The following is a 23906-nucleotide window of genomic DNA, read 5'->3' as shown; positions in this document are numbered from 1 at the left end:
CCTTCCCATTCCTCTCCCCACAACAGACACCCTGTGGGGTGGGTGAGGCTGAGAGAGCCCTGATATCACTGCCCGGTCAGAACAGTTTTATCGGTGCCGTGGCGAGCCCAAGGTCACCCAGCTGGTTGCATGTGGGGGAGCGCAGAATCGAACCCGGCATGCCAGATTAGAAGTCTGCACTCCTAACCACTACACCAAACTGGCTCTCCTGTATCTGTATCTTTTTCCTGTCAACCGCCCTGAGCCTTCGGGGAGGGCGGTATATAAATATAAATAATAAATAAATAAGTAAATAAACAAACAAACTTGAAGTCTGCAGCAGGGGTAGTCAACCTGTGGTCCTCCAGATGTCCCTGGACTACAATTCCCATGAGCCCCTGCCAGCATTTGCTGGGAACCCCATCAAAAGCAAATGCTAGCAGGGGATCATGGGAATTCTAGTACATGGATATCTGGGGGACCACAGGTTGAGTATCCCTGGTCTACAGGACAATGCAGGGCAAGTCCTAATCTCAAAGCAAATAATCTTTGGGTACAAAGAGAAGGTGAGCAGGTTATTGTGTCAGTCTAAACTAAGACATATTTATGGAATAAATCTTATTTCATTAGTCCTTTTTCTTCCACAAATGTGTATTTAATCTTGCAAGTGAATGGGAAATTGGTGCATTCATTAAGAGACATGCCACAAACACAGACAGAAAATAACTTTTATTCAAAATGCTTGGTAACAAACAATTATTTTCGGAGTTTTTGGAAATTATACTTAAAACATTTATATACAGGACAGGAACCAACCATAAATCAACTTGGGTTAAAATTTCACAATAGTTAATAATCAGCTCCACTGGCTTTATTGCAAGTTTTTAGTAAAATAAATACTTTACAAAAGATGCACGTCTTTCAGTGGAGATAAAAAGTGGTTATGGACACAAACAGCATACGTTTCAGTAAATATAAATAAATATCCAAGAATAATAAAAAGACTAATTGCCTGTAAATTTCTGTCCCTAAATTTCGTTACTAGTAAACAACTTGCTTTCTGATTTAATCATCATCGTGAGTATTTTAAGATTACTGCACTTGGTTCCCAAGATGTGTCATTGTGTATCAGCCGGTATTTATAGTAATGATTATCACATCATTATAGTTTTACGCACCACTCCTACAGTTAATTTGTCTCAGTATTCCTGTACATAATAAACTTTTAAAATCCAGGCCAGTTGGAGTTGAACCTTTTTTCGGGATACAAAGATTTTTGTGACACTCGGTAGCTAAACAAGAATGATGCTTCCCAAATGTTTCAGGCTGACCACTGGTCCTTTGCTGTGACTCATTCCGGCTTGTGACGAGTCACAAAGCTGCACCAAGAAAGAATGTCAGAGAACGTGTGATTGATCCAAGTCAGTCATACATAAGGCACGCCAGGGAATAACAAGGCCGATGGCCACGGCAGATTTTTTTTTTTGGTTAGTTTTTTACGGAACAGAAAATTACGTGGCTTAGAAATCAGTGTGCGTGTTAGAAGGTCTTATTGAGACTTTGGTGTTGTCCGGAAGAAGCCACTCTTGGATATTAAAGTGCCATTGCAGGATTAAGGCTCTACACAGCAACGTAAGGGGCGGAGTTGATGGAATCCCAGGCCTCCTGTGGCATCCGAGCAGATGCCTGGCTGTGCCTCCTGAACCAACGCAGCAATGACAATTAGGGCTGCTTTAGGACAGGTAAGACCACAACTAGTACCCCAAGGGTCAAAGCTCCTAAATCCGGCACAGCCTCTGCACAGAACTTGGAGCTGTAACAAGGAACTCTCTTGCTGTAGAGGTAAACCCTCAACTCTGCCGGTAGTGGCTTTTTGTGGCGATCATCTCTTGTTTGTGTTTCAACAAAATAAGGTCGATGTGTGCGTGTGTGGGGGAGGGGCAGGTGCATACCACCAATGAGACCATCTGTAGGATTCTTTTTGCACTGTAGATTGTAATAAGTTTATCTTTAGGAAGGTTCTATAAGCCATATCATAACTCACAATAGAGCTTTAAGTGGCACAAAAATCTCAAAAGGCTGATTTAGTACTGAGGACCAGTAGCAGGGGTAGTCAAATGGTGGCCCTCCAGATGTCCATGGACTATAATTCTCATAATCCCCTGCCAGCACTCGCTGGCAGGGGCTCTTGGGAATTGTAGTCCATGGACATCTGGAGGGCCGCCGTTTAACTACCCCCTGAGTTATAGTTTCACACTACATCGCGACAACTCTGGTGTGAAGAGAGGTAATGGCATATCTGGAAATAAAAGTACTGGATCAGGAAAATGGGGGGTGGGGGACCTATTTTCTCCACCCCTTTCAGAAGAGCAACGTGAGGGTCTAACAGCTTTCAGCGAGTTATCTACAAAAATAGACAGTGTTCCGCTTGCGATTGTGTCACACATCTAGTGTGCACACAGCTATTTAGGCAAGCTCCTATTCAGGCAAAACACAAAGGAATGGTCCTTTGAGGCCGACCATTTCTCTTGATTGTTTAAGGCTTTTCAGAAAATGCCACATGGCCTCTCAAGGCTGGAGTGCTCAGAACAAGAGAGCTGCAGTAGGTATTTAGAAGGATGGAATGTTTGATGATATGCAGAAGAATCCAACGCAAAAAATAGCGACTCATTAAAGCCCTTGCTGTCTACAAGTCATTGCCACTGACCTCAAGCATTTTGGCGGGGGGGGGGGGGAGACTATATTAACCGGTGGTCAGCAGAGGAGGCGAGAGAAGCTTGCTCAGCCGTCACCTTTGAATGCTATCGGGAAATTTTTCCAAAGATGGATCACACTGCCGAATGTACACAGCTTGATACGCAGACAGAGGTGCAACCCTTTTCACCTACCAAGTGCTGGGGAGGGAAGTATGGCAACATACTAGAGAAAATCCCCTGTGGCCATAGCTGGAAAGAGAGCCTTGAACAACAGACGCAGGACCTGTGGGGGCGGGACCCGTTACCATGGAAAGGACGGGGTGTTGAATGATCGTAGGCACCTTGAATTCTCCAGTATCACTTGAACACTGTTGAAGATGTGGCCACCTGGCCAGCACACATATACCTTTTAGATTTCTTCCGCAGCCATATGGAAGGTACTTTGGAAGGTATGCCGGATTAGCCTTGAAGAGCAATTTCATGCGCTTCATAATTCCAGGATACCATCGATCAAGCATTTCTATTCAGTGGTCACAATACTGCAGGGTAATTAAGACACTTACATAGAACTATTTCCCCAGCTTTTGTTTGCAGCAGCACACACCTGTGAAATTATTCATTAGGAGAGTTTGGCATTTGGCAGGAAGAGCTGCTGACGAAGAACCTGGAAGGGAGGAGGGGAGACACTGTGGAGGTTTGTGGCCAGTGGATCAGTTAATAGGGGAGGAGGACCAATCAGGAAGTTGGGCTAAAAAAAAAAAAAAAAAAAAAACCAGCAACAAGCCAGGTCAACTGACCAAGAAATGTTAAGAAATCCTTTTATTGCAGAGCCAAGTGGGATGCTGAGACTAAATACAAGTGAAAGGCAGCTGCAGAGAAAAAAGGCAAACCAACAAGGATGATGGGGACTGTTTTTCCTGCTTGACATGGTAGTGGGGCAGAAAGAGAGCTGGAGAGGCACTTGTCTCTTATTTTATAAGGTGTTGTCTGGCAGGAGTTGAAGCGACAGTATAAAAGCCCTGCAGGAACTTCTCCTATGCCAGCCTGCAGGTATAAACGCAAGCTGTTGAAGAAAGAGGTGTTCCCACCCATTTCCGTAGATAGGCTCAGCAGAATTTTCCAGTGCATTTGTGCCCCCTGTCCACAGGCAAGTCTTTTTGCATCATAGCTAATACATTACTAAGTCGCCAATGAAGTACAGCTCTTATTAAAACTCTAATGAGGCACAAGCTTGTGCTGACAAGACAAACAGAGCCCCAAATCCTTTACTGCAGGGGTAGTCAACCTGTGGTCCTCCAGATGTTCATGGACTACAATTCCCATGAGCCCCTGCCAGCATTTGCTGGCAGGGGCTCATGGGAATTATAGTCCCTGGATATCTGGAGGACCACAGGTTGACTACCCCTGCTTTACCAGAGTCAGGACTGAATAAAGCAGCAAGTTCTGATTAGAGTGTGACCATGCACAAACATTTTTTTTTACTTACCCCACTGCTGATTCTACCCACCCCTGGTATCTTCAGGCCTTATTTGTAGTTAAAAGGCAGAAGCACAAAAAAATAAATAAGATCACCTAAGCATATATAATAAATAGGGTTTTCAATGGGAACAATCATATATTGCAACTTAAGGCCCTGTAGTATTCAGCAATTTGGAGACAGCTTTAAGTATTACTGGGAACCAAATCCTCCTCCTCCTCCTCCTTGTACAAAAGCCAGCATCTCTGTATCTTAGCAGAAAAGGGATCTGGAAATGGAATGTGAAACTTCTGTAGTATTAAAACATGAACAGGTTTTTCATTCAGACGGCAGAATTTTCAATGTGCTCTCTTCTGGTGCTTTCGCTGTTGTGAAGACTACTGCGTTTCAAATTCAGATGTATGTACAGTTTTGCCAGTGTCCTTATCGACTACTGATAACCTTTATTCCAGAAGTAATGCTCTCAGAAGTTCTGCTGTCTTCGTTTCTTTGCATCCATGGCATCCAGAATTGGCTGCCTCTTAGCCGTGTATCTCTGGCGAAGTTCTTCGATTTCTCGTTCCATCATAGGATCCAAAGCTTTTAGCCTCATCTGCAGCTCTTCCAAACTGAGATTTTTCAGCTGTCCAGACAGGGAGAAACAGAAGAGTCCTTTAATGCAACATCACTCCACCAGAAGCGCAGCACTGGTGACGGAATATCTCATACACAACATGGAAAAATGCACAGGCAATGCATTTGAAAGGCTTGCTCTGTGACGTATTGAGACTGCTCGTGCCAAACTCCGGAAATCACACAAAAGCAATGACCCTCATCAGCACATGGACCCAGGTCAAGGGAGCAAGGCATATAATCTATATAAGATTAATCTGAACAATGAACCAAGAGTTCCTTGAACTTGCAGAGGCTAACCTGGACTACTAAGCTCCATGAGTGATTGAGATTTTTGTGTCCACCCCACAACCTAGGACCTATTACTTGGGTCAGGAAAGTATGCTTTGGGCTAGGCTGTAAAGACAATGCCACTCGCAGGTCAGCCTCGTGTGGTCATGTGTACAAAGACAAGAACTGCCCACCTTCCTATGAGACCTCGTGTGGAACTGATGCCACCCGTTTCTCTCTAAGTTAGTTCTTCTTACCCTCCTTGTCAACGTCTAACCCAATCACTGGCCCTGCCACTCAGAGGGTAACAAACAGCTTTGAAATCTGCAAACAAGGCCTCAAAAGGGCTCCCATAGACAGAAACCCCAGGTCACTCATTGGGGTACCACCCCATCTCCTCAAGACAAGTTGCCCTGGATGCTCAACATGACCATTTATGCACTGGGAACTTCACTGCCCCAGCTCCCATGCAGGAACACAAATTAGGGGTGGATGAGGTGCACCAGGCCAAATGCTCCCCCATGTCGGTGTAAGAAGAGGTGGGGCAACCTGCCACGACTAAAACTCCAGCCTGCAGCCTGGCATGAAACCTCCAGTGCATAAACGGTCCACCACCTGAAACAACAGACTGAATTCAGGGAAAGAAAAGAAGGCTGAAGTCAAATTTCCACTGCTATAAGCGGTACATTAACATACTTTTGCAGAAAATGAGAGAGAAGGAGAAAAAAAAAAGAAGGCATTTGATTAATTGATCAGGAGCTATATGAACATTAATAACAATGAAGGCTATTTACAAAAGGGCTTATTTGCATGCTGTGAATGGCTGAGTCTGGATTCTTGCCAGCAAGTGGAGGCACTGCAGGTGATGCTCTCCCACCTGTATTTGCAGGAAATAATCCTGTTTTGGAACTGAAAACAAAAACAATGAGGTTCATATTTATTAGACTGCCCTGAGGCCGTATGCCTTCACAGCCTTGTCAGAGCAGCTGGTGTGTGTGTGTGTGTGTGTGTGTGTGTGTATGTGTGTGTATGTGTGTGTGTGTTCTACTGGTGGTAAAAATTAGCCTGTTTCAGATAAAACAAAGTCATTCAAGGAGATTAAATTCTAAATCATAACCTTGTGAGGAAAACATACAGCATATCTGACTTCGCAGAACAATTCCCAGACATTCTAATATTGGCAAAAAACAACACCATACATACAGAAACCATGATATCCACGTCTACTTACTTGTGAGTCAAAATTGAGTCTGTGAGGGCACTGTGTTTTTCTATGAACTGAACCTGACCTCTGGAACTAAAATGTTATTTCTGACCTTTCTTCTGATTGTCATTTGCATAGAGAAGGAGTGGGGAATCAAACCCGGCTCGCCAGATTACAAGTCAGCGCTCCTAACTACTACACCAAGCTGGGAGGATACGTTACCTTATATAATTTAATTTATCCTCCCACTTCTTCCTAGATTTTAAACTCTCACTTGCATTTTAAAGTGTTCTTTCACTTCTGCACTTCTAAACTTGCCACCCTCCCCGAAAACAGCCCATTTGCTTATTAGCTGCTTGGCAGAAGATTGCCCTAAATATGCAATTGCTTCAATGGGACATTGCTAGAATGCTCTGCACCTGAACGCACCCATCTGAAATAATGGATCAGAACAAGCAGTCCATAAATTACAAGCCATCCAGGAATCTACATCATCTATGAGCCAATGGCATGTACAAAACCATCTCTACAAACAAGATTTGTGCATGGAAAGGAAGGAAGGAAGGAAGGAAGGAAGGAAGGAAGGAAGGAAGGAAGGAAGGAAGGAAGGAAGGAAGGAAGGAAGGAAGAAAGAAAGAAAGAAAGAAAGAAAGAAAGAAAGAAAGAAAGAAAGAAAGAAAGAAAGAAAGAAAGAAAGAAAGAAAGAAAGAAAGAAAGAAACCAGCATTTCATTGGAAAGTTTTTGGCACTTTCATTCCAGTTCCCTTTTGCTATTAATTAAGTTAAAAGCTAAACATCCATAAACCCCACAGAACAAGTAGGAAAGGGCAGGCAAAGGCTATTGATTTGATTATTTCTATCATCATCATTACTCGGGAAGGATTAAAGAGAAAGAAATCCTGTTTCCTGTTGAAGTAAACTCGCTGGCAATGCATATTCCATTGCTTCATCAGATTAAAAACAATTTCCTTACGAAAGTACCCTGTAGTCCAAAAATATCCTGTGTCTACAAAATTGAAAACATATATTGGGCTTTTAATGACGCTGTTATATCGGGAGAAAAAATTCTGGAAGGGGCGAAAAAAAGTAATGTTTTTATAAAGTATCAATTGAAACAATGGAATTTGTTACTGAGGATCTCGCAGGGCAAACAAGCACTTTGGTAATAGGGAAGAGAACGAATGCCTTCTGGTGCGAAGGGTGTGGGAAACCAAACCAAAAGTTTAAATGACTTTTTAAGAACAAATTGACAACACAGCAACTTACAGAGATACAGTCCTGAATCAGACATAAGTGCTTGGTGTTATCCCTTCCAGTCTCAGCCAAGGAGATATCTTCTCTTGTAACGTTTCCCAGGACTACACATCAAGTTCAGGACATAATCACATCTTCCTGGGCTCATTTATCTGCACATGACCCCATTTAGCATGTGCCAGCCATGTCCTGCCACTAGCTGCACTGGACAAATGCGTTGGTTCCTGCATGAGAAAATCAACTAACCTCACGTATTCCAGTTCCTTTTACTGAGACTCACACCTGAGAAACTGATGATGGGATTCCCACCAAGCCTCTCTCTTGTAACCTTCGCTCTAATATGATTTCCTCTTCGTGGCAGCTCAAGAAGTGACCTCTGATTCATGAAAGCTCCTGCTGGAATAAATGTTATTAGCCTTACGGTGCCATGGCTCTCCCACTGAAACGTAGACCTATCTTTCAAGGTCGTTTCTTGAAGGCCATTTTAAACGAGGTAAAAGAGAAGAAAAACAAATTCTGACATATGCTTTAGTGCCCCTTTTCAAAGCCTCCAAGGCAGATATTACTATTTTTCTGGGTAAAACCCATTCTGTGAACTGAAACCCACAAACCATTCCTCGTTTATCTTAACAACCTGACTATATCACTCATGGTCTTTTTTTCTACTGCTTCCCTTTGCTTTTCATAAAAGCAGCAGAGGCATCATCATTATCAATTTGAATCTATTGCCCGCCACTCTCGGCAAAGCCGACTTATGGCAGAAATACAATCCAGCAAGAACATGACGGTAGACCAACCCTCCACCTACCCCTGCTGGGGACCGGGGGGAAACAGCTGGCCACCACTGATAGAACATGGTGTAATACCTTCCCTCCTTACTCAACCTTTGGGGGGGGGCACAGATCTTCTCTTCACACCAGCCTCAACCATAGACCTGGTGGAAGAGCTCCGTTTTGCAGGCCCCGCAAAAAGCCGGAAGCTCCTGCAGAATCACGGGCAACAATGTCATCTCTTCTGCATATGATAAAGCATTCCCTCCAGAATTTAACCCAGTAGAATCATGCCTACTGTACTTGAAATAGTAACTTCTCATGGTAGCGAAACACATTTTCAATGGAGCTGAGAGCTGGAAAAGCACGAGATTGTGGAAATGAGTCACGCTCCTGTTTGGAACAACCAGGGAAGGGGGAGGGAAACTTGTAGCACGCAACTTGCCAAATAGGTGGGCAGAATTACAACACAACAGAAGCCAGCATTTGGGTGCAAAGTGCCACAGTGTGCCATACACGGGGAATCTGTTTTGTTAACAGCAGCAATCGATTTTGAAATTAAACATGGAATTCCGCCACCAAGAGCAGATTGTAAAATGCCAGTTAAAATGCTACACTTCAAAGAGCAGCGCTAGGAAGAAGCTCATCCTCTGATAGTCAAAGAATTCCCAAATTATTGCGCTGGAAAGTGTACTTGCTCATGAAAACCTCCTTTCCTCCTTGTTTAAGGAGCATACATTTCCCCAAGTTCTTGAAAACATGCTGAGACAGAATGATCAGCAGTTGAAATATTCTTGGATGGACATCTACATTCTTGGGGAAACAGTAACTGCAGCTCCTTTTCCACTCCACAGGATCATTCCTGCCATCTTAAGCAGAGTTATACCCTTCTAGAGCCTCTTGTGGTGCAGCGTGGAAAGGCAGCAAGGGTAAAAATAGGAATCAAAATTTCTGAATCCAATCCTTCTTTTGTGCTGGTTCTCGAAGATGAGGGCTACTTTAATGGCTCTCTAGAGCCTCTTGTGGCGCAGAGTGGTAAGGCAGCTGACATGCTGTCTGAAGCTCTGACCATGAGGCTGGGAGTTCAGTCCCAGCAGCCGGTTCAAGGTTAGCCTTCCATCCTTCTGAGGTCGGTAAAATGAGTACCCAGCTTGCTGGGGGGTAAAATGGTAATGACTGGGGAAGGGAATGGCAAACCACCCCATATTGAGTCTGCCATGAAAATGCTAGAGGGCGTAACCCCAAGGGTCAGACATGACTCAGTGCTTGCACCTTAACCTTAACCTTTAATTCTGGCTGTTAGTTAAGTTTGATTAGACATGAATAAACCAAGATTAATCCCAGGTCAAGGTTCAAATGCCAGAGATGAACCTGAGACTTTCTGCATGCCAAACATGTGCTACGCCAGTAGGGATATGTACTCTATCTTACCTATGTTCCCCCTCTTACAGAAATGAAATTGATCGGAACAGGACATTTTTGATATTTCGAAAACAAATGTCAATAGCTGCTAACAAAGACTAATGTCTTTAACACAATTTCCTCAAAATAAGACACACTGAATACCGTGGGTCTTACTTCTGAGCAGACCTGCTCAGGGCTGTTCTCCAAAGCAACCAACATTTTGAGGCATCTGGGATCCACCTCTCAGCAATAATTCCACACCATGTGTCAGCCCTTATTCCACAAGGCATGGAAATTTCTCAAGGAAACTCTTCCTCCCTCCCTTCCTCCCCCTAAACATCTGGTTGTGTTATACATTTGCTTCAATCATAGGAAGAAAGCCTACAAAGTAACAGACTACTTGATTAGATGTGGCTAGCTTGTCGTATAGGAAGCTGAAGCAATTTTGATACAGGCAGGTGTGCATCAATCAAAGCAAGAAATCTAAGGAACCATCCCCACCTCCAACACAAACACGGGGGCAATCAGCATAGCTGCTCCAAACTAAAGAACTGCTCTGCTAAGCGAGTCAGCAAAAGGGAAATTATCATTCTTTGCTCGGACAAAATTGACTTTTTAACTGAAACAGACAAAAGAAAGGGAAAGAGAGGGGGAAAAAATACCGCTTTGGGAGTTTGTAAACAGGGACAAACATCTAGGACTACTTTAAGCCAAACTTTGGAAGGTTTGCCCAGTATGCAGCCCCCCTCTTATTGACAACAATAGGGAAGAAAGCTTGGGTCAGGGCTTGGGTTTACTTCTCCGGGAAACAATTATTTTGACTGGCCAGAGGGGCTCCCCAGAACTCATGAAAGTCACTCCCAGCTCTGCTCTTTAAACACTGTTAATAGGAAATACCAGGGATTAAACCTGTGGCAGTATGCAGCGTGTACTAAGCTATGAGCAACCACCTCTTTTGCTCTCAAAAACCATCAGAAAAGCAAAATTGCCGCAATCAACGCCAGAACATAGTTCCCCGTTACATAACAAGTACTGCAATTCATTTCAGAGCACAGTACCCGAATGGAAGGTATACTGTGACCGTTTCTGCACTGGGAACTTCGCTGCCCTGGTTCCCATGCAGGAGCACACATCTGGGGCAGGAAGAGGTGGAGCAACCTGCTCTGACTCAAACTCCAGCCTCCAGTCTGGCATGAAGCCTCCGGTGCAGAAATTGGAGTCCATGTAGGTTGGAGCTTAGGGACCCATTCATCTAGTATGGGCACTTTCCTCTACTGCAAGCAGAGCACTAATCGCCTTTTGTGCCAAGGACTTCTCTTTGAACAGGAGGAGGATGGATCCACGGGATCCAACCCTTTATCTCCTTCACTAAGCCATGCCAGTTGGTTACCACATTCAAGCATGTTCAGACCTCCTAGTAATTTGCCCACCTCCTAGTTTTTAGCAGTTGTAGGGATGCACAGATGCACCAGTCTGTATCTAAAATATTCATTAACAAGATATATTTTCATTCCAGAGGGGCTACTGTTATTGGATTGGAGCGACAGGTAACATTTCCAGAACAGTAATGTTCAATTTTTTAAACCAAACAGGCATTGACTCAGATACAAACTGGTGCAGACAAAAACCAAAGGGGTGGTGGAATAGAACTGGAACCATAAAAACCCAACTGGTAACAGTGAGTGAAGTCATTGCAATACATGCAGTAATAAGAAAACACACCCTTGAAAACTTTGGGCAGCCTTTGGAAGAGAACTAATGACTGAAAACTGGACATCTTTCATTAAGTGACTCTGATACTTTACAGCTCTTACTTTGGAGCTTTTATTGGCTGCTGTACATTTGTATATGTGTCAAGAACTGGTGAAGACCTTTGAAGATGGCCTTATAAGGGCCAAAATGTGTCAGTCTACTGGTTCGCATAGTGCATAGCATACTGGTTTGCAATAGCCTATGGGCTGGATATATGTTTTTAATTCCTATAGTTGTTGTTTTTTTAAAATTGTGCACAATAAAAGTAATATAATTTTAACAACAATACAGACATTCAACCTTTGTAGGTCCTAACTGTTACCAGTTGGGTTTTTATGGTTCACAAACTGGCGCACACCATGTTTTGTTTACTTCAAAAACATGTTCTTCCTAGCAACTGCTTAAATGAATCTCACAGATGCTACAGGTCTTATCAGAGGTCTTGGATTTAACAAAAAAAAATTGGATTGCTAATACTGTAGTTCTGAGTCATCTACTTTCCCATCTGCTAGTAATTCCTACAATGTGAACGATCAACGTAACGACTAACAATAATTTTCTATGGCAATTGTAATGGTGGGTTGCCTGTAGCACTTTCTAAGATTTAACTAGTGCATGCCTCGGATTGTTTTGAGTTGTTAATAGATTCAAGTAACAGACACCCTTTTCTTTCACTCCCATTCTAGGTCATTCCTTTGCTGCTTGTAAGGAGAATATTGGTTTTCTTTTATGGAGTTTAGTCCATCAAGAAGCTTGTTTCATTCAATGCTGAGTTTGAATCAAGAATCAAGGGAAATGGCAGCCAGCTGGGTCTTTATCTGAGGTCGCAAGACGACATTTAGTCTTACCCTGCTGAGGACTTTCTACACGACAGCCGTCAACTGGGGCTGAGATGAAATAAATGTGAAACCAGACCTGGATCTATTAGCTTTTTCGAAGCAAAGCAGTCTAAAGACCTACTGAGCGTAGGGAATAGAGAAATGTTAGAAACTGCAGCCCCAATCCTGAGAAAGTAAGCTGTCCCCGCACTGCTGTGGCCATGGCCTAGACCAGGGGTAGTCAACCTGTGGTCCTCCAGATGTTCATGGACTACAATTCCCATGAGCCCCTGCCAGCATTTGTAGACCATGAACATCTGGAGGACCACAGGTTGACTATCCCTGGCCTAGACAACTAATTTCTTCCATCTTTTAATGAAGAAATGAGGTGGTGACCCTCTCCAGCATGGTGTCGTGGTTAAGAACGGCAGACTCTAATCTGGAGATCCAGTTTTGATTCCCCAAGTCTCCATATGCAGCCAGATGGGTGACCTTGAGCTAATCACAGTTCTTTGTACCTAGCATCCTTCCTTACGTGTTTTGACTGCTCAGGGAGATGTTTACACGAACTTGGCTCTGCATCCAATTCACCTTCACCAAACAAAACTGAAATCCTGAATCAAGCCGGGGGGGGGGGGGGTTGCCATCAAGGACTTAGATGAATTAGTTGAACAAGTAGGTACAATCAAAATCTTTTTACTAGTAAATGGAGCACATTAATCTGGAAGTTAAATCAACGCAAGGTTCTGTGGTGGCACTACAGGAAGCTGTCATGCTCAAAATCACATTTTAATGTTGCACATTTGGTTCTTTCCACATCCTTCCAGTGGAAAGGAGCTATGTACTCAGCATGAATACTAAGTAGAGTAAAATACCAAGTTTGGATTATAATGAAGTATAAATTACAGTGCAGTTTCCATTCTAGAATTTAAGTGATCTACAGAAGCAAGGCTCTATATCTATCTTTATAGCATTGTACAATATTCAAAGCACTCCATATATGTTGCCTTTTAATCCTTAAGTATTAATATCTCTCATACTAAGATGGTGGAGGGTGTGCACATGCATGTATGAGAGAGAGAAGGAGGTCATGGGCCTGTGTGAGTTCACAACGAAGACAGCATCTGAATCAGGACCTCCTGATTTGTAGTGGAGTCTCCCACACAGTCATCCTTAACAGCATTATACAGACTTAGAAGGGGTAGAATTCTGCTTAAGCAAAAACTTTTTAAAACTGCCACTTGACTTGTGTTGAATTTTTAAGAAACTGGGGTGGGAGGAAATAACAGTGGGATCCTAAAAAGAGTTACACACTTCTATTCTGTCCCCGTGCTATTTTGGCCCCGTCATTTAATTGCATACCGGTTCCAAGAATTATCCATTTCACAAGTGTGTGTGTTTGTGTGTTTAGGTTCTAGTTCTAAACAAAAACTTAAAATCAGAAGAATACAAAAACTCAGGGTATAGTTTTCAACTCAACGGGTGAAGCAGTGCGAACTTTACTTTCTCGCTCACCTCTTCTGGGTCTCGTTTAAATGGAGGAGCAGAAGAATTTTACATGCCCCCCCCCCCATCTGAAGTGGATCTAAGTTGGTGGCAGTTGAAAGTACTGTCAAGTCACAGCTGAGCTATGGTGATGTGTAGGATTTTTAAGGCAAGAGACATTCAGAGCAACCTTGGACTTCCCAGGTGTTCTCCCATCCAAGTACTAACCGGAGCTGACCATGCTAAGCTTCCAAGATCTGACAAGATCAGGTTAGCCTGGAGTAACCTAGTGGATCGAAGTTATGTGCTGACAGAAATAACAGTAATATGTCAATGTCCTTCCTACACATTTGATGTGACATTCAGTGATAGACTGATACAAAGTATTCTGGCACTCAAAACCAAGTACATCTATTGCTTACTCTGGCACCACCAATGGTGAAGTTTAATCAGCCCCAGCCAGTTACAGCATGGGTCTGGCCTCCTATAGACCAGGGGTAGTCAACCTGTAGTCCTACAGATGTTCATGGACTACCATTCCCATGAGCCCCTGCCAGAAAATGCTGGCAGGGGCTCATGGGAATTGTAGTCCATGAACATCTGGAGGACCACAGGTTGACGACTCCTGCTATAGACCATTGATTGCTTCTTGCTATAGGACCTCCCCTGACAGCACAATGTAAGAGACCCAAGTTTTGATTCCTGGCATCTCCGTTTACCAGACTGGTTGACAGGAGAGTTGGGAAAAAACCTTCTGTGCCTGAGATCCAAGGCTAATTTGACTCAATAGTATTGAGCTAGCTAGAGGGATCAACCATCTGACTCACTAGGAAGCTACTGTTCATATTCTGTGCCAACCCAAACATAAAATAAATGGATGTTACCAAACTGATGTGCACAAACAAGAGAAGATAAAGAGCGGGGAGTCAAACCCTGTCCAACACTCTTTCTGCTATATCACATGTGACTTGCTAACACCTAATAAAATCCAAGTTTGCCCCTTTCTCCCAATGTTGCAGTTGCCATTTTATCCCTCACAGGGATTCTGTAGCCAACTCATATTTCTTCACAGATCGGGGGGCTGGGGGCTCAAATCTATCTTTTATGTAACTAGGACCGCCGTACCCTTTGGATATCAAACAAAACTAAAAAGAGTTCTGGTTCCAAATTAAGAATTACCGTTGCAGCTATAATCAGATTCCAAGTACCTGAAAAAAGGTAACTAATCTGAAGAGTACTGTAATGGAAAATCCTCAAAGATCCACGGACAAAAAAAATGCAAGTTCTCTTAACAGGGACTTCCATCAATCAAATACATTCCTTGCCTCTTCTTCCAAATGGTTAACAATACCATCGTAAACAGGACACCCATTTTGACAGGTGCAATAGCGGAAGGGTGAAACCCCTTCTCTCCATACGGTGATCTGAATTGTGCCACCGCCCCACGTACACAAAGATTTCAACAGCCTGTTTAAAATGCTGGAAAGATCTGACCCTAAGGCTTAGGGTATTTCCACACTGACAGAACATGTCCTAGGTAGAACAAAAACAAAACAGCTATATACGAGCACCATTTCCCTTTTCAAAAGGCATTTGTGCCAAATATTGTTTCTGCAAAGGGAGGGGAAGGGGGGGCTCTCAAGTAATCCAGAACAATGGGAACATGCTCTAAGGGGGGGGGGGAGTAGGTATAAAGGGCTTTATGGATAAATTCCAATATGTGCACAGCTTACTCATCCACACTGCATCATTCACCAGTCTGAAAATAATAGTAGGACATGATATTTATGGTTGCTATAGAAACAAGAGGCATCTGTACCTGGATATGAAGCATGTGATCCACAACAGTGAAAAGGGGGGGGTGGACTTCGCAGCAGAACTTTGCACAGGAACAAATTGAAAAATGCAAAGAATGGCATACTAGCCATTCTTTGCCAAAGGGGACAGGGCTGAGTTCCAAGACCTTGTAGAATTGCTAGGTATTAGCCCAGGAATATAATACTGAAGATTTATAGAGTCTTTGCTCATACAGACAGCAGCTTTTATTCACCACTGGCCTCCAGATATATCTGTGATTTAGGGATGCCATTCTCCAGGTGGGACCTGGAGATCATCTGGAATTATAACTGATCTCCAAACAACAGGAGTTCAGTTCTGGAGAGAATGGCTGCTTTGGAGGGTGGACTCTACGGCAGGGGTAGTCAATGTGTGGTCCTCCAGATGTCCATGGACTACAATTCCCATGAGCCCCTGCCAGCAAATGCTGGCAGGGGCTCATGGGAATTGTAGTCCATGGACAACTGGAGGACCACACGTTGACTACCCCTGCTCTACGGCACTGTACTCCAGGGAGGTCCCTATTCTCCCTAGGCTTAGGGTTGCAAGCTCCGGGTTGGGAAGTACCCAGAGATTTTGGGGGTGGAGCCTGAAGAGGGGACCCCTGCATAGTGTAGCGGTACTGACAGCTTCAAGAAGGCATTGGATGAACATATTGAGCACAGGTCCATCAGTGGCTATTAGCCCCAAGGTATAGATGGAACACTCTGCCTGGATCAGTGATGCTTGGTGCTTGGGGAACAACAATGGGAGGATTTTTGGAGTTCAACCCCACTGGTGGACCTCCTGATGGCACCTGAGTTTTGGCTACTGTGTGTGTGTGTGTGTGTGTGTGTGTGTGTGTGTGTGTGTGTGTGTGTGTGTGTATATATATATATATATATATATATATATACATACATACATACATACACACACACACACACACACACACACACATGTGTATGTGTTCGTGCTGGAGGAATCGACACTTGTAAAATGAGGCAAAGCACAGAGTGCTTCCACATGCTTGTACTTGTTTCTGAACTCAAGTCCTCGTTCAGAAACACTGGCACCACCCAAGCAGTCAGAGACAAAATGTCATGGCAGAGAATGCCTGCCGCATGGGACTTCTGTAACTGCATGGCTAGATCTGTTAAATCCCATGCAAACCAACAGACAAGCAAATTCCTTCCTCACCCGTCATCCCCAGTACAGGAGATGGCACAAGAACAAATCATGTAGCCGGTGTCACTGGAGATGAGGAAGAAAGCAAACAAATCAAAACTGAAATGCACAAATTGAAGAATACAAACAAAGACTGCTATGTGAACAGGGTCTTTGGCAGAATACTATGTACTATCATCTCCTCTTGAATGCCATTGTAAACAGAACAGCTTACTCACCCCAGCTAACAGTCTATCTTGGTTAAGTCTTATTTCCCATCATCTCACCAGAGAGCTTGTTCCCTAGCATCTATTTCTTCTGCAACCTACTCTATTAATGCTGTTTTTAAAGACGTGGAAGGCTCTTCTTCTACTTGGCTTAGAGATTCAAAGGCCCATAACTGGCCCTGGCACATCCTATTATTGATTTTCAGATACTAATAGAAACAGCAGTTGTTTCAGATCTTGGTTTGGATGTGAATTTCGATGCATAATGAGGAGAGGAAAGATGAAGTTGAGTTCACTCCAAGGGCTGGCTCCTATGATTCCCCTTTTGCTAAGGCTTCCATCAAGGGATTAAAGGCAGTTTTGTTGGAGGAAGTCTTTCTCTTGTTGGAGGAAAATAGGACAGAAAGTTGTCATTGTGGAAGAGAGCCACAGGATCCAAATCTCTTCTGCTTGCAGACATGGTGGGAGGGAGCCACTGCCTGGAAAATGTTGTAATGTTCCAAGGCTGTTTTTATGCATTTGCACTAGAACTACAACCATGGATCAGGGTAGGTGCAGAAGGTATGCAGCCAGCAAGCAAAGGGATTTATTGGGTGCGCTTCGGAAAGACCCACGTACATTGTAAAACTTCTCCCGCAAATCTCTGAGGTGCCTGGAAATGAGGCTTCAAGATGTTCCAGCTCATACATAACTTTTCCTCAAATGCACCACATTCTCAGTCTCCCTTATTGGTCCCTTTGCTAGATGAATTCTTCAACCACTGGCGTGACTCCACCCATTTCACACTGAAAATAAGACAACTGGATCTCCCAGAGCTAGAAGCACAAAGCCTGCTTGAAAGAGCATCATTCGCTGGCAGGTGCTCCTGGGAATTGTAGTCCATGGACATCTGGAGGGCCACAGTTTGACTACCTCTGTTCTAAAAGGACACCGCCCTGACCCGGATGGCTCAGGCCAGCCCAATCTCATCCAATCTCAGAAACTAAGCAGGGTCGGCCCTGGTTAGTATTTGGATGAGAGAGAACCAAGGAAGTTTGGGGTAGCTAGAAAGAGGCAAGCAATGGCAAATCACCTCTGAGGTCTCTTGCCTGGCTAACCCTGTACGTTGACTGCAATTGGACTGCCCTTTCCACACCACCTAAAGCAGGGGTAGTCAACCTGTGTCCTCCAGATGGTCATGGACTACAATTCATGGGGATTGTAGTCAATGAACATCTGAAGGACCACAGGTTGACTACCCCTGACCTAAAGGACACTAACAGGAAATCGCTTGGCATGATCCTGAAGCTTGCTTGCATCAGAGCAGATTAGGATCTAGTCAACCGTTCCTGAAGAGACCATAACGATGCCCGAGAAAATGGCTTAAAAGAACCAGGGTAAGAATCAGATTCTTTGTAAGAATCTTTAACAATTTCCTATGAAGCTGGACAGTGTGATGACTCGACCTTCAATAATATTGCTGCTGTTGTGACACAAAGGCACTCGGAAACACAGAAGAGGAATTGTTACAGCGCTGCCAGTTCTGCACGGTTCTCTCCCCTCCAGCCGAAAGCAACAACAAATGACTTCGGAAGTTATGAGGAAATCCGAATGATTTTTCCAGGTTGCCCCACTACTGCACTGTATAATCAATGTAAACACGAAGTGGTATCATTTCATCTCCGCTGTTCACCTTTCCACTGACCTTTAAGCAAACACCCTGCAGCTGGATTTAAAAATAAATATTTTTATATATAGGCAAACATGCTCACACATGCAAGACATGCAAGGCAATCTAATATTACATCCCTACCTACCAGCAAAACACCTTTAATGCATTAATCTCCCTGGAAATAAAATAAATACAAGGCAGACAGAAATAAGACAGAAACAGAATTAACGTACAACCATATCAATAAAAACATATAGCATTTTTATGTTTAAGGATCAGTACCAGAACAATTCAAATATATGAGAACAAAAAAAATTGAATTATTACTTTTTTTTTTAAATAGATTTTTTTAAAAGAACGGCAAGAGAAAAACAAAACAGGTCTCAGCCAACTACAAATAGTCCAGAATTATTCAAAGATATGTAATTTTCCCCCTGTACTTCTTTATATTGTTATTTTAATTTTCAAGCTGTACATATATTGAAATGAACAAAGAAAAATCCAAAGAAGATAAATGTCTTATCATATTTTCTCTCTTTCTCCACAAATCATATCTTGCCTCTTAGAAGTAACTGAAAACTGGCATAGTTTGCTTATTCCCCTTTGTCTGTTCCATGCAACAAACTTCTTGCCATACTTCATAACTGTCCTATACATCTCTTTTTAAAAATCTATTTATTGCTTTGATTTATATCCCACCATTCTCCGTGGTCTCGTGGCGGGTTACACAAAAGTGTTATGCCTTAGAAACATAACAGTCTTTAATCTTGTCTTAAAAGGATCTTTGTTGGTATTTCATGGAATTATAGGGTTGGGAGGGGTCATACAGGGCATCTAGGCCAACCCCTACTCAATGCAGGATCCGCCTAAAGCTGAAGCCTGCCAGTGAGGGGGAGCTCACCACTTCCTTAGGTAGCTGATTCCACTGCTGAACTACTCTGAGTGTTTTTAAAAGTTTCCTAATATCCAGCTAGCACCTCTCAAAACAGAATTTAAACCCATCATTGCAAGTCCTATCCTCCACTGTTAACGGGAACAGCTCCCTGCCCTCCTCTAAGTAACAGTCTTTGAAATACTTAAAGAGCAAGCATGTCTTAACCTCCTCTTCTCCAGACTGAACATTCCCAAGTCTCTTAGCCTTTTCTCATAAGGCTTGGTCTCCCGGCCTCTGATGAACTTCATCACGCTCTTCAGCACCCCCTTCATCTTCCCCCTTCATCTTCTCCGCATGATTTTTGAAGTCAGGCCTCCAGAAATGTACACAATGCTCCAGGTGCAGCCTGACCAACGTCATGTATAGTGGGACTATGACATCTTGTGTTTTGGATGCTATGCCTCTGCTGATATAGTTGAAGACCACGTTCACCTTTTGCCATTACATTTCACAGGCTGCTCATAACCCATGCCCCCAAGTCAAGCTCTTGTTCACAGGCACTGCACACAAAGTGTGCTCCTTTAGTATGCGTGCTTCTCATTTTTGTTAGCCAGATGTAGAACACTGTATTTGCTGTACTAAATCTTATTAACATTTGCCCACTTTTCCAGTGTGTTCAGATCTCTATCTTCAGGTATGTTCACTATTCCCACTAAATTGGTGTCATCTGAAAATTTAATGAATAGTCCTTCCACTGCCTCATCCAGATCATTTTTTTTAAATAACAAAAAGTACCAGGCACAGAACTAAGTTCTATGACACCCCACTGGTTATCTCCCTTTAGTCAGATGAAACACCATTGATAACTATTCTTTGAATGCCTTTCTCCAACCAGTTTCCCAATTCACCTAACGATCCTGGAGTCCAGTCTGCAGTCCTCCAATTTACCCACTCAAACATCATAGGGCAGGGGTAGTCAACCTGTGGTCCTCCAGATGTCCATGGTCTACAATTCCCATGAGCCCCTGCCCGCGTTTGCTGGGAACCCCATCAAAAGCTTTACTGAAATCCAGCTAAACACCACTGGTGGTGCCAGTAAGCTTATTTGATCGAAGAAGGAAATAAGGTTGGTTTGGCAGGAACTGTCGAAAACAAATCCATGGTGACTTAACATCATCGTCCTCCAGATGCCTGCTGGCTGACCCTATTAAAATCTACTTCAGCATCTTCCCCGGGACAGAGGTCGAACTGGCTGGCCTGCAGTTCCCTGGATCATCCTTCCTCTCTTTTTTGAAACTGCAATAACATCCCCTCCAGTCTTGTGGTACATCTCCCATCTTCCAAGAGTTCTTGAAAGCTCTCTAGGAAGTTGGAATCATAGAGTTGGAAGGGATCTCCTGAGTCATCTAATCCAACTCCCTGCAGAATGTAGGAAAGTTTGTTGAACACTATTGGGTGTACACCATCCAGCCCACAAATTCATACTCAGCCAGCGCAGCCAGGTGCTACTCAACAATCTCCCTATCCATGTCAACCAGTAGCCCAGATACCTTACCTACTACCATCACTAAATAAACCTGTTCTTCATGTTAAGAAAAAACGAGGCAAAAAAGAAGAGTTGGTTCTTAAATGCCACTTTTCTCTAACAGAAGGAGTCTCAAAGTGGCTTACAATCACCTTCCCTTTCCTCTCCCCACAACAGACACCCTGTGAGGGAGGTGAGGCTGAGAAAGCCCTGATATTGTTGCTTGGTGAGAACAGCTTTATCAGTGCTGTGCCGATCCCAAGGTCATGCAACTGGTTGCGTGTGGGGAACCACAGAATCAAACCAGGCCCACCAGATTAGAAGTCCACACTCCTAACCACTAGACCAAGCTGACTCCGTCTTTTAATTCTTTCTTTATCAGGACCACTAGCAATTACAAACCAAACATTAAAGCATACTGTAAAATTGTAAAATGCATACATAAAGGCAAAAAACAAAAATATGTGCATGCATCACTAAAAATCCTTCTTATGCTTTCTATATTTCAGTTTGAAGCTGACTCCCAAAGCTATTCACCCCATCACCTTACTCGACCCCATGAGAACTTAGTCCTTCCCCTTCTTTTGCAGCACACGTGTCCTGCCTGAAGTCTCTGAACTGGCGTTGATTTCCTCCAGGCGTTAAGATCATACGCCCGCCCCTCCAGAACTCTTCCAGTTGTCAGTCAATCACCTTCCTGCTTTTTCCTTGCCCTGTGTCAGAATTTCTCCATTTTCACCCAATAGTGGCCATACTGGCTCTTTTACCTTATGTTTGTTCCTCACATAACTGAAGAAGCTTTCTTATTGTAATGAGCCCCCATGGCCAACCTGGTTCCTCTGAGCTTTGGCCTCAGATACTCTTCTTTAGAGGCAAGTCCTTTGAAAACATTATAACTCCCAACTTCCAGTATATCACTGCCCTCATACAATTCCACCACGTATGTATGAAGACTGTGTGGGGTCCCTCACAGTACCACCTGTATATATTCTTGCCAATCTATTTTATATCCTTACATGAAAGGATAAACACACGGACATGAAAAAATTCCAAACTCTTGTTATCATGCCCTAATGCATGGTGAGTTTGGGTTTTTTTTAACAAATTCTCGCAGCACATTAATATTTTGACATATTTAAGTAAACACTGATAAGATTCACAAAAATACTTTGAATACTTTTTAAAGGTGTGAATGCAGGAAAGAAGGCATGCAAGCAGAATGCAACAAAAAAGCCATATGCTATAAAGGAGGAGGACATATCCATGAGAGAAGGAAAAATAAAACCATTGTCTAGTGTAGTAAAGAGTTTAGTAAATATGTTAAAACCGAGTAAATAGAGAAGATTGGCTGGCAATGCTATTAGTTAATTGCTTTTAAAATGCTATCAACCAGTTTTATCATATAGGACCCAGGAAGCATATATAATAATATGAAATATGTAACCAAATAGGGATAAGGGTTATGCAGACAGATTGGGCAATCCTCTTAAATACTTATACCTAAGTTTTCAATCCAGTCAATCACAGCTGGGGAGAGAACAAAGCACTCTACCCTATCTCCCTGGAAAGCATGACATTCGCATTCCTGTGATAGATGGAAAATAGTTTGGCAGGCTGCAGCACAACCACAACCACAACCGGAATATAGGAAAGACATAAAATCTCTAAAAGGAAATAATGGGTTAATAAAATCCATTATGCAATGTTATGCAATATTAACAGCAAAGGAAAACGATGAAAGTATAAATTAAACAGAACAGCTTCAAACCTCAAGAAATTCTAAATGCACCACCATGGATTTTATATTATATTTTTATGTATTATAATGTATAAAATATAATATTTTTAGAACTAGCGTGTATTCATTTTATAGAAGTTGGGTGTTGGTAAATGTAGAGTGAATTAAAAAAGAAGATTGGCATCTTATCGTGACAAATACAATTATACAATCCCACATTTATGAGACAGGCAGTTGAGGGCAAGAGTGGTCAAACTGACTTGATGAAATGCTCCTTTTATTTCCCTTTATCTTTTTGGCCTTGTCATATTTGATATATTCTACTTTTCAATTTTAAAGGCTAATATAAAATAGAAATATATGGAGAGTAAGATAAAACAGAGTCATTTACAGAATCTTCAGAAGTTAAAAAGAATCTCCTGAACTTAAATTGCAGTCAAGAGGCCAGAGAAGATCGGATACTGCCCAAAACAAAACTTGGTACAAGCGAGGAAGATTAGAAGAGGAGATAGTTCAGCATAGGAAATAATTGTTAGATTAATTTATGTGTCAATTTTAAGGGTTTTTTTTTTTAAAAAGTGAACCTGACAATAGCAAAGTACTAGCTGACTGTCAAAATAGTGCCATGACCTCTGAATAGCATGAAATTTTCTTAGCAAAACATGCTAATTTCTGTTTTCAAAAATTACAAACATCAATATGATTAATGTTGCCAGGAAAATCTATCACAGCACTGAGCATATCATCTTGGCACAGCTTTTTCAAAAACAGGACGTAGCCAGCGGTCACGCTTGCACAATGCAAAAGGAACAAAATTGATTTCATGCGGTATAATCATCAGAACATTAATCATATCAAATTTTTTCTCAAGAATCTGGCAAAAAAAGATGGACAGGGATTTCTCCTCCCTAAATTTAAACTACAACCTCAACTATAAACAAGTAATCAGAAGTCAATAAACACAACCCAACACATTTGTAGGCAAAAACGAACAAAGGGTACTTGTTTTTTTAGCATCCCTGCCACTTTAAAACACAACACATACATTCTTCAACCTTAATAAAGATTTGGAACCCTTGATCAGACAGACACCCCCTCCCTGACATCTATGATCAACTTCTATAATGGCAAAAACTGAAAAAATTTGCTGGATTGAGATTCGCCAGGGAATGGATCACAAGTTTCTCA

At 42.7% G+C, this 23906-nt stretch overlaps 1 protein-coding gene across 1 annotated transcript in view; it reads right to left on the bottom strand.

Moving 5' to 3' along the window:
- Positions 1–693: 693 nt before the first annotated feature.
- Positions 694–23906, bottom strand: part of STK3 (serine/threonine kinase 3) — a 126739-nt gene continuing 103526 nt past the window's right edge. The window contains exon 11 of the mRNA XM_077351822.1: positions 694–4774. Within this exon, the coding sequence (XP_077207937.1) occupies positions 4616–4774 (159 nt within the window). The 3' untranslated portion in view covers positions 694–4615. The remainder of the gene's footprint in view (positions 4775–23906) is intronic.

The sequence above is a fragment of the Paroedura picta genome, chromosome 9 (assembly GCF_049243985.1).
Source record: "Paroedura picta isolate Pp20150507F chromosome 9, Ppicta_v3.0, whole genome shotgun sequence".
NCBI lineage: Eukaryota > Metazoa > Chordata > Lepidosauria > Squamata > Gekkonidae > Paroedura > Paroedura picta.
Note: the sequence above shows the minus strand (reverse complement) of the source record. Positions and strands in the feature narration are given on the sequence as shown.